General features: G+C 41.8%; 1 protein-coding gene across 3 annotated transcripts in view; it reads left to right on the forward strand.

Annotated features, from left to right (window-relative positions):
- The window catches only part of DBN1 (drebrin 1), a 92,494-nt gene extending 77,358 nt beyond the window's left edge, over positions 1-15,136 (forward strand). The window contains exons 8-13 of one of the 3 annotated variants that reach the window (XM_018552409.1): positions 2,601-2,664; positions 2,740-2,823; positions 5,306-5,429; positions 5,980-6,617; positions 11,532-11,634; positions 14,685-15,136. In XM_018552409.1, coding sequence (XP_018407911.1) covers positions 2,601-2,664; positions 2,740-2,823; positions 5,306-5,429; positions 5,980-6,617; positions 11,532-11,634; positions 14,685-14,770 — 1,099 coding nt within the window. In that variant the 3' untranslated portion in view covers positions 14,771-15,136. The remainder of the gene's footprint in view (positions 1-2,600; positions 2,665-2,739; positions 2,824-5,305; positions 5,430-5,979; positions 6,618-11,531; positions 11,635-14,684) is intronic. The other 2 variants (XM_018552407.1, XM_018552408.1) reach the window with 2 other exon arrangements.
- The last annotated feature ends 279 nt before the right edge of the window (positions 15,137-15,415 follow it).

The raw sequence follows: 15,415 nt of genomic DNA on the forward strand, positions 1-15,415 counted from the left end.
AGAACAGGTGCTGCCAGGGGCCGCTCAGTTTCAAAGTTGAGTATTGCAGCTAGGGATGCACCGATACCGAGTATTTGGGTGAGTACCCATACTCACCCAAATGCTCTGATACGTACCTCCGATACCAGAAATTCCGGTCAGAGGGTTCTTTTGCTATAGCACAGGCAATCAGGATCCCGGGCGACGGGTCATGATCCGCCGCCCGACTTACTGATAATCTGGGCACGCGGCACCGGTACTCTGTATCTGCGAGTACCAAAACAAATATATCAGTACTCTATACCGAAAAACCAATATCTGTGCATCCCTAATTGCAGAATTTTTATTTTTTTAAAACCTTCAGGGGGATATTTAAAAAAAATTGCATACAGCTAAAATGGCTGTTGACAGAGCAATAGGCTGCACAGTAAACTTCTATAACTGTCCATGCCACCACATCTTAAAGGGGGGAAATATGGCCTTCATTACAAAGCTGAAGCTGGTGGTTAAAATATTTTTAATAGGTGGATCAGTGGCCTTCTGGCACATGCAAGTCTGCTGCTCCAAGCCTTACAACATGGATTACGTATTGAATGGTGACTTACTGGCCTTCTGACCAGGGAGTAGCAGGCACTCAAGTCTTGCCATTATGTTAGGTGACCTTCCAAGTAGCAGAGGTGCCAATATCTAATAATTATGTATGTGTACTATTATTTTAGTGTCCTCTTTCGAGTCATGCCATATGTTATGTCTAGGCTGCAAATTTCCATATTAAGGAGACTCTAGTGGTAGAAGTTACTTGTAATGCAAAATGGTTAATTTATACAAAGTGCTCAGATTCCTCCCAGTAACCTAGATTTTTGTGGTCAAGTTGTGTTTCACTGTATTATTTAATTAGACACTTAATAGAGATCATTACACATAGTTCTGCCAACAAATTTGGTGGCTTTACACACCTTTTTAAACATTTGTTCACGTAAAGGTTCTAATTTAGTTTTTCAGTGTTTTCTTGGAAGTACCCTACCATATTCCCAAACAAAAGAGGGAATTTCAGAGCTGGCCCACAAATAAGTCTTTCCATTTTGCATCCAAAATTATTTTATTCAGTCCATCCTTGTGAGCTTTTGAGTTATTAATTAGTGGCTTCCTCAAGGCCCCGCAAGTGCTTCTTTCTTGGGCTAACTTGACATCTGGGCCCAAGGTTGCATCTTTCTTAAAGGAGAACTATGGGGTCAATGTTTTTCCCCATAGTTCTCCTTTGGGTAACGGGAGGACACAAACTAGCGTCCTCCCGTTACCCTAAGCTCAGTATACCGCGAGCTATAGCTCGCGGTATACTGAGACGCCGGAGCGGATCCCGACGTAGATGACGGGATCCGCCCAGCTGCGTGAGTAACAGCTGGCTCTGCCTATCTAGAGGCAGAGCCAGCTGTCCCCGCCCCTTCCCCCGTCCGTTCCGCCAGTCAGCGCTGGCAGATCGGAGCGGGGAGAGGCGAATCCAGCCCTCCCCCTGTCACAGCAGAGAGCCGTGACAGGATCGAGAGGCGAGCGAACCCGGTATGTGTTCGCTTACCTCCCGATCTACTGAGCCGACCTGTGACAGTCTCATTGTCACAGGTCGGCTAGAACTATGAGGTGAGTGGAAATCACTCATCTCATAGTTCTCCTTTAAGGTGCCCATACACCTTACGATTACGATTATCGGCTGATTTTCGTATGTGGTTGCGTTTCCGTCCGATATTCGCAAGGTTGATGGGCAGTGTACAACCGCAAATACTGTACAATCGATCGACTTCTGACTAACTTCGGTCGATCGTACGATTTTTGCAAGGTTAGTGGCGTTTCCGTAAGTCACAATTTGTACGATTTTACACTGCACATGCGCAGATGAAAATATGTGCGGTCAATTACCGCAATTCGTCCAGGTGCTTTCTTCTAATTACTGCTGATCCAACCTTGCGAAAATCGTACAACGGTTCGACCATCGAACGAAAAGTGTCGTCCGATGATTGCAAGGTGTATGGGCAGCCTTAGCCAGACAGATCCACAAAGCTGTTACTCGCCAACATTGCCAAGACCCACCAGCCAAAGGTTAAAGTGAACATAGATTCTGAATTTCATCACAAGGTCCTGTATTCAGTTTGGAGGAAGTGTTAATTTAAATAGCTGTACACAATATCCCCCCTATTTTTAAAGTACTGTTATTGCTAATCATATTTTTCATCATACTTGATAATATGAATGAACCTTTTTTGTTTATTATACTTGGTGTTCTGAACAGACTATGGTATGAGAGGGGGTAGGAAATGTAAATGCTTTTTGTTTCGGCTCCCTAATGGGTGGGTGGCTGGCTTCCTCCTTCAGGTATGCAGATTACCATACTTGTAGAGACAATTACTAGGGAGTGTAATTAAATTAATATCGGCTACTAAGAGAATATATTTTTAGACAATTCCCTGGGAACATTAATGTGTTTTGTTTAGGTAACAGTAATATGCTCTTAGTACTGATATGCTTTGTCTATTTATCAGATAAAAACTGGCCACCGAGAACTTGTTTTAGAGTATATTTGTAAAGCCACAGTAATATATTGTGTTGTCTTTTTTTTTTTTTTCTGACAGAAAGAAACTGCAGGATGAGGAGGCAGAGGAAACAAAAACCCGACTACAGAGCAACTCCATATTTGTGAGTCAGTCTTTTGAGTTTCTCACAATTTTCATTCCTTGTATGTGGCCAGCAGTGCTTTATTATTGTTAATAGAACTGTCTGTTTATACCCTGCCAGATGGACCAGAGAGACGAGGATGAGGCAGCCGAGCAGAAGAGGACAGAAAGTGAAGTAGAGGTAAATCTTTACTTGCTAGTATAACAGTTTGAGTGCTGATGTCATTTAAAATGCAGTAATTCATAGCATCCAATCAGTTTAAAGTTTACTTTTAGTAATGTCGGTGATTAGTTTTTGCCTTTTTGTATCAGCTCAATAGACCTGACAGGGTCAGTCAGTCAATGACAAAAGATGCTAGTTTTGAACAAAGGCATTAAAGTATATGTTAACCCAGGGTTTACAAATCATGCACATGGAAACAGTTTGATACATGAAAATAATAAATAGCATTTTCTGATGTTTTCCTGTGGACATGTGATTGCTTTAGCACAGCTGGTGTGTCTGCAGGCCAAGGCTGTTGGGGCGGGGGGTGTTTAGTTCAAGAAGACAGTGATGTCACAGACTTTAACTCCCATGCTTATTTGCTTCTGTGTGAAGAACTGCCTTCCATCAAGTTTCACAGGGTGGTGGGTTAGGCAGGCCCGGATTTCCCACAAGGCCACCGAGGCCCGGCCTCGGGGCGGCAGCGGTGACCTTGTGGGGAAGTTGCAGGCGCCGGTGTAAGGATGAAACTAGCTCCGCCCCAAGGCCAGTTTCCACAAAAAGCCCCGCCACCGCCCTGCCATCTGGTTGCCATTCTCAATTGATGGGGAGGGGGTTGGTAGGGCGGGGTGTATTGTGGAACCCGGCCTTGGGGCGGCAGGGAGAGTAAATCCGGCCCTGGGGTTAGGCTCAGATGAATCTGATCAGCTGGCAGAGTGCTGTGTGCAGACCACATGCTGTGTGTCGGCACAGTATCCTGTAGTCCTGTGCACATCAGGATGACAACAGTAATTCTTCTTTTGAAGGCAGTGAGTTTGCATTGTCAGCCTCTTCCAGAAAGCCAAATAGATAGTGTTGTTACTGGAAGGATCTCCACATAAAAACTAGGAACAAGTACTTTAGACGCTACACATAAAATGTAGGGTTTACATTTATGAGGTACTGCATCAAGTCTACCAAGGGCTCCACTTACTTAAATTGAAAGTGCACAAAAACACATTGGGGTTGTATATAGCAACAAAAAAATGTTGAAAATTGATATGCATAGTATTGATTAGATAACTTTAACTTACATATGTTGTAGTAGAAAATAGTATTACAGCTTGCAACAATGTAATGCCATTTTCTTTTTAGTTAAGAGTACCTTACTTTTATTATGTTAAATAATTTGAGTAAGCTTAGCCCTAATGAGTTGTAGAATAGTTTTGATTCCTAATTTAAATAATACAGTAAACTCTCAGTTATCCAGTATTCAACTAACCAGAACTCTCATCTAACCAGAAAATCAAAATCCCCTGTGTACTTGCTGTTTTGCTGATCTGCGTCATGCATTCTCATGGAAACAGTTGTGTGCCTATTTGTCTTAATTTGCTTTTGATTACTGCATTTCAATATTATGAAGTCAATACAGAGTTTATGTTGTTATGGTATAATATAGTATGGGGTATGACATTAGTTAGACCTATTTTAATTGCAACTCTCAAGCAGCCAGAAACTACATTCATCCAGAATTTACCAATCCCCGTGGATGCTGGATAATAGGGAGTTTACTGTATTTTAAATGTGGGCACTGGTTGTGAAGAAAAGCCTTTTGTGTCCCAAAAAACACCATATGGGGGCAAAACTCCCATATAAAGATTGGTCCAAATTTTGAAAGATTGAAAAGTCACCTTTCCCTTTACACTGATTAATCAACTGGCAAACTGTAGATCTCTTTTAAAGATTGTCAACGTAAAGATCAGTGATAACGTGTAAAATGCCATCATTCATGCAGCTGACCACATTTTAGCTCCTGCAGTCTAGTCAGACAACACTATAAATATTTTTTTGGTTTTATGTTATTGTTTTATTGGTTCCTTAGCTATAGCCTGTAAGCCCTGTACATTGTATTCTAACAACGGCTGCCACCGCTGCAAGCACCGTTTATCTAACAATTCTCCAGCTTGTCCTTTGGACAAGTTGATCATTAGATAGACTTTTGTTGAGGAGATAGGGCCACCCATGGATCAAATTTTGGCCGATTCCTACTAAATTGGGCAGAAATCGAGCCGTGTATACCCAGCTTTAAGGTTTTTTTTTTTATTTGTGGACTGAAACAAAATAAAAAACAAGCAAATAAAAATTTTACACAAAACTGACCCAGGTGAATTGTGGAGTACTCTGTGTAGCAGGAGTGGTATCTCAAGATGTCCTTTGCTTATTCAGATAAACTGACACTCTGCCATTTCTGCACAAAAACATGCTTTAATCCACTAGGAAGCATAAACCACATAATTTAGACTGCATGGAAGGGTGAGGAACCATGTTTTTTTGGGTAATTGCTTTTAATTTGAGTGCCTAGTTATGTTCTTGAGTTATGGCTGTAAATGTTATATTTTATTTTATCACACTTTCAGATGCATACTTAAACTGACCACTGACACTATTCACGATATTCTAATTATGTAACAATGCTGTAAAGATTTCTGTTCAACAGGAGGCTGCTGCTATCATCGCACAGCGTACAGAGAACCCACGGGAATTCTTCAAACAACAAGAGAGAGCCTCATCAGAAGTCAATATCTCATTGCTGGCTCCTCGGACAGGTTCGTGTGTACATTTATAGCTGTGTGCATCTTAGTTTTCATTATGCAGTTTTATGGGCTAATAAGGACTTATAGATATGTAAATTTGGTCCATTTCTGGACACCGTATGCATTCGGTACTGTAGTTTTAGATGGATTGACCTTTTTAAGTGGAGTACTGAAGCCAACATGTTCTTTATAGAGTAGAACGTTTTTAGAGCCAGGATTTATTATTGCCTGTGTACCTGTTGGGGAAGATTTTCCTCACTTACTGTGTAGACACCTTTGCAGAATGCTAGCAACATCTCTCCAGTGGGCACATAGCAGTAGACTAACCATGAAGTAGGGAATAGATTCATGCACATTTATGTTCACCGTAAATTAGATTGTAGTTCCCCAAAATATTGACATACGGCAATAAAAATGATCTGAGTTTTTAAACCTTCTGAATGGGTTTTGCCTTCCATTGTAAGTCCTTTTGTCATTTCCTTAATTGTGACATGTTAATCTGTATTATTAATAGTGCTTTTTGTTTGAGTTGCTTACATCTCCTATGTTTTTACTCATGCAGCAGTAAGAAGCTCTTCAGAAGCAGGTCCCCCTCGTACTCCGGAAAAAGAACGTCGTAGCAGTCTAGGTGAAGATTGGAACAAGGCCTTAAATTCAGACCAGCCAGTCCAAGATGGTGCATGGACACCACAGGGGCTCACAGAAGATGTTTTTATGGAGATACGTGATGAGGATGCTGGCTTCCCTGATGCTCCTCAGTTGACTGGGTGTGAAGATGAAGGAGTTATGGAAATGGGGGAGGCCAATATGATGTCAGATGCCCATCCGGAGCCACCACAAGAAGCTTCAGACCTGCTTGATCTATGGCAAAACAACGAGCCCCAAGAAACTCCCTGGGCAGATGGAAACTTGATGACTTCACAAGAGGACACCCAAACAGAACAAAAGCCTTCAGAAACTGAAGCCTGCCCCCAGGTCCCTGAAGAGAACCTCCTGAACTTTGAGGAGCTACCACAACCACCCCCCACATTCTGTGACATGGAGGCAGAGGAGGATCCCCAAAGCATCATTCATATTGAGGGTCCTCATCAGATGACTTTGAGCTATCAACATGCACTACAAGAAGCCTCTTGTCACCAGCCAGAGCTCACAGACTCTCTTCTGACAAATGGTGAAACTTCACAGAGAGAAGGAACTCAGGTGTGCCAATATTTTGTTAAATATTTTTGTAAGGGGGTCAGTAGATCCAGAACTGATATTTTGATTGGATGCTAGTATACTGGAGCAGTACTGACACTCTATTTTACTGAGTTACATTCAACTTCTTTCAGGTGGCTGGGGCAATTAGGAGAAGTGCAAGGCCACAAGTAGCATATTGGGTCCAGTTTTGGGTGCCATGGTGTCAAAAATAATGGTGGTTATATGATTTATAGCTGTGGGTTGCAGTAGCATTGCACATTTCTATTTAGGTCTGCTGTCAGTTTGATGCAATAAGATGCTCACTTTTCCTGATTTCCAATACCAGCCCCATGATTACAGAGTTAAGCTGGCCATACATTGCTTGAATTTAGGCATTGCTGACTTGGCGGAAATTCAAGCTGTGTGTGGCCCTGCCAGCATTATCCATCTCAACAAAAGTCGATTAATCAATTGACTATTTGTATACATGAAGGAGCAAAGTGGAGAATTGTCGGCTGAACAGCGACTGCAGCCAATTAGAATACAACAGCTTTTTAGTGAAGATTTGTCCATCCACACTGTTTAGCATAGATGGAGGATCTGTTAGCTTTCAATCCTTCACCTTGCAAGCTGAACAAAATAAATCTAAAAGTGTATGGCCAGCTTTACGACTTTCCTAATACCTGTCACTGTTGTTGGACAGTTTGATCTGCAGGTTAATGCAGCAAATATAAAAAAAAAGGAATGTGAAATGGATAACAAGGAATTTATAAACCTATATACTCCCATTATATGTATTGTCTATATACAGCTTATAATACAGCATATCTCATGATGGCTTCCATAAGCTGTAACATATACATGTGTAACACTTACATGTCTCGCATGTTCATGAAAAAGCCAGATTTACATGTTAACATCATATTGGCCATTCAAGGAGAATTATGGACATAGTGAAATACACTTATCCCAATAGTTAGAACTGACATGTGACACTGAAGCTGTCACTCGTCGGCTCTATAGATTGAGAATTGAGTGATCACAAATAGCTTATCGCTCAGTTCACAATCTTTTCCCTGCAGTGAGAGGAGACTGTCAGTCACCCCTCCCCGCAGGGATTCCCCCTTTCTGTTCCTCCAGTGCTGACTGGAGGGACAGATGTGGGAGTGGACAGGCCTCTAGAGAGGCAGAACCAGCTGTCAATCAGGTAGTGGGGTGAATCCTGACAATATTGTCGGGATCCGTCCTGGTTGCTGGTCGGGTCTGTGCTGTCAGCATAAGGAGGGCAGTAGCCCGCTATTTGCAGAGTTTTGGGTCTTAGTAAATGTCCTCCTGTGACCCTAAAGAGAACTATGGCCAAAAATGGTTTGGCCATAGTTCTCTTAAGTCAGGGCTACTTCTAGCAAGTGTAGCAGTGGCTTCTATTTAGTGTAGCAGTGCTGGACTTTTAACGTAAAACTAGTCTTTTAGTCTTAAGATATTCACATTTTTTAAATACAGGTGAAACTCGAATAATTAGAATATCATGCAAAAGTAATTGCAGTAAGTGCTGCAAAAGGGGCCCAAACCAAGTACTGAGTACATATGCATGCTTGTACTTTTCAGAGGTCCGATATTGTTCTATGTACAATCCTTGTTTTATTGATTGCATGTAATAATCTACTTTTTTGAGGTTGTGGATTTGGGGTTCTTGGGGTTTTCATGAGCCGTGACAAATCACGGCTTGAATTATCTTGCTTTGCATGTAAAGAGTCTATCTCATATATTAGTTTCACCTTTTAAGTTGCATTAGTGAAATAAATTAACTTTGCACGATATTCTAATTATTCGAGTTTCACCTGTATATATGGTGGGCAGCCATATTTGATCTTAGTAATTGCTGCTTGGTTGTGGTGCTTCATAGTGACTGTAAAAGGGGCTCCTGGCAAGCTCCTCATGAACAAAAGGACCATTCAGTGTACTGAGCACCAGTGTACTAATGGCCAAGTCTTCACCCAGGTAGCCGTGGTGGCAGTGAATGGCAGCTGCCAGTATATTTACAGAAGTTGTGCCAGTGCCATGTTTTCAGTACATTGTTCCCCCAGGAGAGTGGTAAGATCAATGGAAAAATTCCTCACCTACATCCCATATGGATCCAGTCTGCTTTCATCTCTCTAAATGAAAGTCTACAAGTCAGGAGTGAAAACAATGCACTCTCCATATGGCTGTGCAGTGCCCTCCCCCCCCCACCCCCAAAAAAACCAACAACAACTTAACTAACCCTCTGCACTTCACCCCTGCTCCATACTTACTGAGTTCAGGCAGCCACGGCCCACTGCAACATCCATCCATGCAGTAACTTCCCTGCATGTAAGCACATAACATACATGCTCAGAAATAGGTAGTTTTTGCATTCGGAAATGCCATAGAGAAAAGTTGCCATTCCCTCTTATGATAAAAGACCGTAACAACTACTGTTTTTAGCTTCTTCCACCACATCACAAAGCAGGCAGTGTAAAAGTAGCTCTTATTTGCATCTGAGGTATGTGCACATTTTTATTTGGTGGAGGGTGGATTTGGAAAGTGCCATAATAGCCCTAAATTTGTGTTTCCTGAAAGTAATCTACTGAGTAATTTAGCACTGGTTATTAGAGTCAGTTTCCATTGGTTTTGTTCTTTTTCTTTCTTTTTTTAAATGTTTTTGACTTGCACACCTCCTTATGGGCTGGCACGCTATCATTAAAGGGCCAGTGAGCCTTTTGCCCTCTGTTATATTTTTTCCAACCTACATGACAGTCAGTGTCAGACTGGAGTTTTATGAGGGAATTGCTTAAAGTGCAACTGAAGCCAAAAGTTGTTTTTGGACAGAGTGGAGAGGGATAGAGTTTTTTTTTTTTTTTTTGCTGTCCCCATTAGGGAGATTCACCCCCTCGATTTGTCCTGAGGACCATTATCACTGAAGTGAAAGGAAATCTCAAATTTTGGGTTGTCATGAGAACAGGAATAGATGAGGATTCTTCCAATGGGCAAACTAGTTCTAGTGACCCTGTTTGACCACCAGAGATTTCCCTCTTTGGAGGGAATTCCTACCACTTCCTGTTGTGGCTATCAGACAGGAAGTGAAGGGAAATCTCCCCAATGGTACACCGTTGGGCAAAAAAGCTGGCGGGGATTGTAACCCTTCCTAAGGACCCATTCACACCACATCCAGATAATCACCAGACTAAATTGTTTCGTGGACCCAAAATGTATCCCTGTTCTATTTTTGGCCTCTGTTCACACCAGCGCAGTCCGTTCCGGACCAGACCAGAAAAATACTGCATGTCTAATTTTTTCTGGTCTAGGATGCACTGGAACTGTGGCAGGTTCACTCCATTTTCCGGACCAGATCTAGTCTGGAAAATGGTGTGAACCTGCCCTTACTCTATCCAAAACTAAAAAAAATAGTTTTGGCTTCAGTTCTAATTCGATGGTTTGTCCACCCCAGAACAGTTTGTTCCCGGACCAAAAGAGCATCCCAATGTATCCCTATGGTATTTCCGGGCTCTGTTCACACCAGCGCAGTCCGTTCCGGTCCAGACAAAATAAAACACTTCTTGTTTAATTTTCCCTTGTCTGGAATGCACTGAAACACATCATAAATGATTTCATACGCACTGGAGCACACTCGAAAGCCCATTTTGAGCAAAAGAAACCACACAGCAAAAATGCACTGTGCTGTGTTTGCAGATCTGGTCCGGACATGGTGTGAACAGATGTAGGCACTCCTGTCAAAACACCACTTCATATCAAAGGGCTTTTCTACAATGATATTCTAGGAAAAAATGAATGAATGTAGTATGCCTATATCACATGTAGATTTTACCATTTTTTTTTTTCAGTATGTCCGGGAATTTAAGATTACCGTATTTTTCCGTCTATAAGACGCCCCTATGTATAAGACACCCCCAACTTTTCTTACCCAAAATTCCTAAATCAATATTTTACATGGTATAATGCATCACACTTACCTCAATCACGTTATGCTCCAACATTACAGCTCCAGGCACTGGCTACACGCTCTCCCGAGCGCCGGCTGACGTCAGGTACAAAAGATTTATGATCGGATTACAGAGACAAGATCACAGTTTTCCTCCAATCATAAATCATTTGTACCTGACGTCAGCCGGCGCTCGGGAGAGCGGATTACAGAGCCACTCTCCCCAGCAGCAGCTGACGTCAGGTACAAAAGATTTATGATTGGAGGAAAACTTATCTTGTCTCTGCAATCATCTGAAGTGTCACTCGTGAGGCTACGGTAGTTTGCAGTGGTATCGGCAGTTTCGCAGCCGCTGTTCTCCTCTCGGTCCCCGTGTATAAGACGCCCTTCTATTTTTAGGTAAACATTTTAATGAAATAAACACAGTAGTAAACACACGGAAAAATACGGTATATGAGCAGTCAATGGATATCACTTGTCTCTAGTTATGAAAATAACGGTTGTATTTATTTTATATATTTTTATAGAGTGCTCGCATATTACAGAGAGCTTTCCACAATATGTAGACACCACCGCCATTAGTCCTTGAGTTTACAGTCTAATATTCCTAGTAAAATCATACAAGCACTCAAGCACATTGTAGGGTTTGTAGACATTTTATCGACTGGTATGGCTTCTCTTCTTTTTTAATATAAGGGAATGTTCAGCCATCAAGTGGAAACCCATACAAACACAGGGGGAACAAATAAAGTCTACACAGACATTGTCTTTATGTGATTCAATCTCATGACTTCATATTACATGTTTGTTGGCAAAATAGTTTGACATCTCTCACATTGTATGACCTATTTACCATACACAAGTTCTTTTGTAGTTGGTTAAAGGTTATAATAAGGTAAACCTTACATTTTATAATCTGTTAACAATACTTTTGTATTAAATATATATATATATATATAATTTTTTTTTCACTCCAGGCAAGTGAAGGATATTTTAGCCAATCTCAAGATGAGGACTTTGCTCAAACGGATGATGTGTCAGCAAAAGCTACTCCACCAGTGTTTTACAACAAACCACCAGGTAATATATATCTGTTGTGTATATAGAGGTTAGTTTTTCTAATGGCCAATGGAGTAGGAAGGGGCAAGAGCACTTGGACACCAACAGCTTCAGTGTTATCTCAGGACATTGATAGTAGAAGGCTGAAAATAAAGCAGTTCAGCCAATCCGGTTTCCTGGACAGTTGGCTGGTGATGTCTGTTTAAAGGCAAAGTCCACCCTTTAGAAATAAATAATAAATGCACACATCTTTATAAAAGGAAATAGGTGCATTAAGTATTTTTTTGCATTGGAGCCAGTAAAGCATTGCAACTGCGATCAGTAGATCACGGGTGCAATGGTCTGGCTCCTGCAGACTCTTCCTGTCTATGTCTTTATGGAGATTCGGCAATATGAATGGAAGGAAGAGGGAATGGGCTACAAGTGCGGTGACGTCGCTGCACTTGTATTTCATTAAGAATTACAATTCCCTCTGCCACGGATGATGGAGCTGTGTTGGCCGGATAAAAAAAAAATGAACACAAGCCTGTGAGGAGAAGAACCCCGTGATTCAGGTAAGGCAAGAGGGTTGAAATCTTAACATGTTTCATGTAACCCCCTGAATATGGGTGTAACATTAAACATGGTCAGAAAACTTAGACTCTAAATCCAAAGACTTAAGATTTGACGAATGGATCATTTTAGAAGCACCTTAACTCAAATAATATTGGTTATGTGAGGAGAGTCTTAATGGATAAGATAAAGTACATCTATTCTTCCTGCCTAGCCCCTGATCAAAAGTATCCCACCCTTCTCTGCCACAAATGCATATTTACCTGAATCTGACAGCCATGGCCTTCCACAATGTTTACACCCAGTGGAAGACCACCCATTAGAAGTCTACAAGGACTCACAATACAGGCAGCACCTTGAAAATTTTGGTATAGGTTGTTAACATATTAAAAGCCTGAGGTTGTCAGATACAGATAAGTGTGCATCTGGGGTAAGGGAGGGTATGTGCTTGGGGGCTAGGTAGCATATGTGTTATTTTTCCGAAACTACAGTTATTCTTTAAGAATCCCAATGTGTCACTTTCTCTGTTTCTCCCAAATTGACTTTCTGGCGCTTTTTACATGCATTTATAGGGAGGGCCAGGTAGTGGTGCAACTCCCAGATTGCATCATCGCTACTTACCTTTAACAGTTTTAAAAGGTGTTAGTGAAAGATTGTCATATTAGGAATGTCTTGCTCTAAATATAATGGCAAAAACTTTTTTTCTTTGTCGTCTATTGGTAGTATGTTATAGTCAGGTTATACTGCCACCTACAGGAGGGTAGAACACCAGCAAACAAAAAAAAAACATTTAAAGCCTGCCCCCTAAAACCTCTTCCCCCTACCCAGCATTCATCATTTTTTTTGCTAGTGTCTTATTAGATTGGACAGTTGTTTTTTCCTCTTTTAGCTTGAGCTAGTCTCTATATCTGAATCAGCATATCCGCAGCAACAGCTTTTAAAGCCATACCCAGACCCCGCTGGACTGAAGATTGTGGGACTTTCCTGGAATGTGATCTTCCGACACTGGGTTCTGCATCGTGTTGCTTTTTATACTTATGTGTTCAGTGTCAGCTGCAGAGTACTTTCTAAGACCAGAGCCATGGCGCAGCCTCTGCTGTAACCCATTCTCTGAAGGCCAAGATCATGCTACTGCCATCATGGCGCGGTAATACTTAAAGTAGTATTAAAGGCAGGGCATTTTTTACCTTAATGCATTCTCTCTGCATTAAGGTAAAAAATGCCCAGTACCTTTCTGTGCTCCCCATCCCCCAACACTAACCTGTCAGCGCCGCTTGTCACCACTGCGGTCCCCAAAGCATTCCTCCATCCTGAACTTCCTGGTTCTGGGGGAGGAGATGGAGGGCAGAGGAGCCAAAGGCTCGTTCTGCCATCAATCAACCTGTTGGGTTGAGAGAAGGGCTGTGGCCTGCCGCAGGGCTGTGTGTGTGTCTATGGACGCACACAGGTGCTGCTAGCACGCACGTGTGCCTCCACAACAGCTGCTGGCGGCACCTGTGCGGTGGGACAGCGCTGCGGGGACCCACTAGAAAATGAGGAATTAAAAACAAAAGAACACCGCATCTGCATCCCACACGGGTGCTCCTGTGTATACAAAAAAAAGTATGCGGGATGCTACAGCTTCTTCTCCTGAAGCATCATGTGGATCTCAATCTACTATCTCCAGGTGAATTAGACAAATTATCATTCAAGTCTATGTGGCCTTAGTGCTGCTTGGCTTTCCAGCATCAGGCATCTGTTTCTCAAAGGCTGCTACCTGGTCTTCTGTTCACATGTTTAAGTTTTCCCAGGTAGATGTGCAGGCCTCCTCTGATGCTAGTTTAGGTCGTAAGGTTCTTAAGGAGGCTCTGAGAGCCCTTCGAGGCCTTTCTGTTAACCTGTTGTTACTGTTGGAGTTTTTATTTGCTGTGTGGCCCACCCCTCAATTGTATTGCATGGGGATGTCCCTGTATACAATAGTGGGTCCTGTAATGTATGATAAAGTAAATAGAATTTTTGTCTTGCCTGTAAAATCCTTTTTTTTTTCTTGTGTCCTGTGTAGTACTTTGGTTCGGATTTTACGTTCAGCAAAAAAGTCCTATTTTTATGCACCAGACAGCTGCAGGAGTGGCTTAGTGAACATCTAGTAGCACCATATTGTCATATCTTCTGTATCCACAAATCCTGGCTCACATATTTTTTTTTTTGTAAATTAAAATATTGCTTTGCTATAGCCATCAGTTAGGTTCAAAGTTCACCTTCCAGCTTTCAATGTACAGTATATATCTAAATGTGATTTTGCCAATGGAGTTATACAAACAGTTCCTATGTAATCCTTTTGGATTTGATCTATCAAGCTACGAGAGCACTTAAAGTGTCATCTCGGCCAGATATCACATTATCATGTGATAATGTTTGGGAGGCCACCTTATTGTGCCTTAAGTGCTGTCCACAGCTTGGTAATTATAGAGCATCTTTGATAGTTTGTAGCTGTAATTTATGGGCATCAAGCTTGAGTACTTGTGTTTCATGTTTTTCAGAGATTGATATTACGTGTTGGGACTCTGACCCTGTGATGGAAGAAGAAGATGATGAAGAAGGAGGTGGTTTCGGTGAAAGTGCTTAGTAAACTTTGTCTTTATCACACGTGATCAAGAAAAAAATTATGTGACACAGCCGTGTAACAGCGAAGTATTGTAGTAATGGCTGAGGCTTCTGCCCATGCTGGAGCCACGCTAATAAGACCCTGCCTGTTTCCCCCCACACACTTTACCGCCATTTGAGGATTTGGGGGGTGAGAGACGGGCTGTCACTCCCCTACATTTTCAGTTATTCTTTTCTATATATTCTAATAAACCAGCATTGCTGGCATCTCTCTGCTTTGTTTGATAGGGAGTGCAATTACCCCTGTAGATTGAGAGGAACATGTGCATCAGAGCCAGGAGCAACAGCCTGATGCCTGGCTCCATCAGTATTACTGGATGGATTTTTTTAAAAATATATATAAAAATAATAACTTTTTTCTTTGACCAGCCTGTGCCCGACTGCCTTTTGCGTTCGGATTGGAGGATGCAGAGAGGATTTCTTGTTGTAGTTATCTTTGTAACTTGTTCCTGCAGCTTTTTTTTATTTTATTTTGAGGAAATAAAAATAGAAACTTATGGCAATAATTAACCCTAAGTACCCCTGTGCCAACCCCACAGGGCAGGTGGGCATATTTTCCTCTGTAGCACTCTCCTTCCCTCCATATTATTCAGTTGCTCTGTGCTCC

Source organism: Nanorana parkeri, unplaced genomic scaffold (assembly GCF_000935625.1).
Source record: "Nanorana parkeri isolate BGI_ZX_2015 unplaced genomic scaffold, ASM93562v1 scaffold87, whole genome shotgun sequence".
In the NCBI taxonomy this organism is placed as follows: domain Eukaryota; kingdom Metazoa; phylum Chordata; class Amphibia; order Anura; family Dicroglossidae; genus Nanorana; species Nanorana parkeri.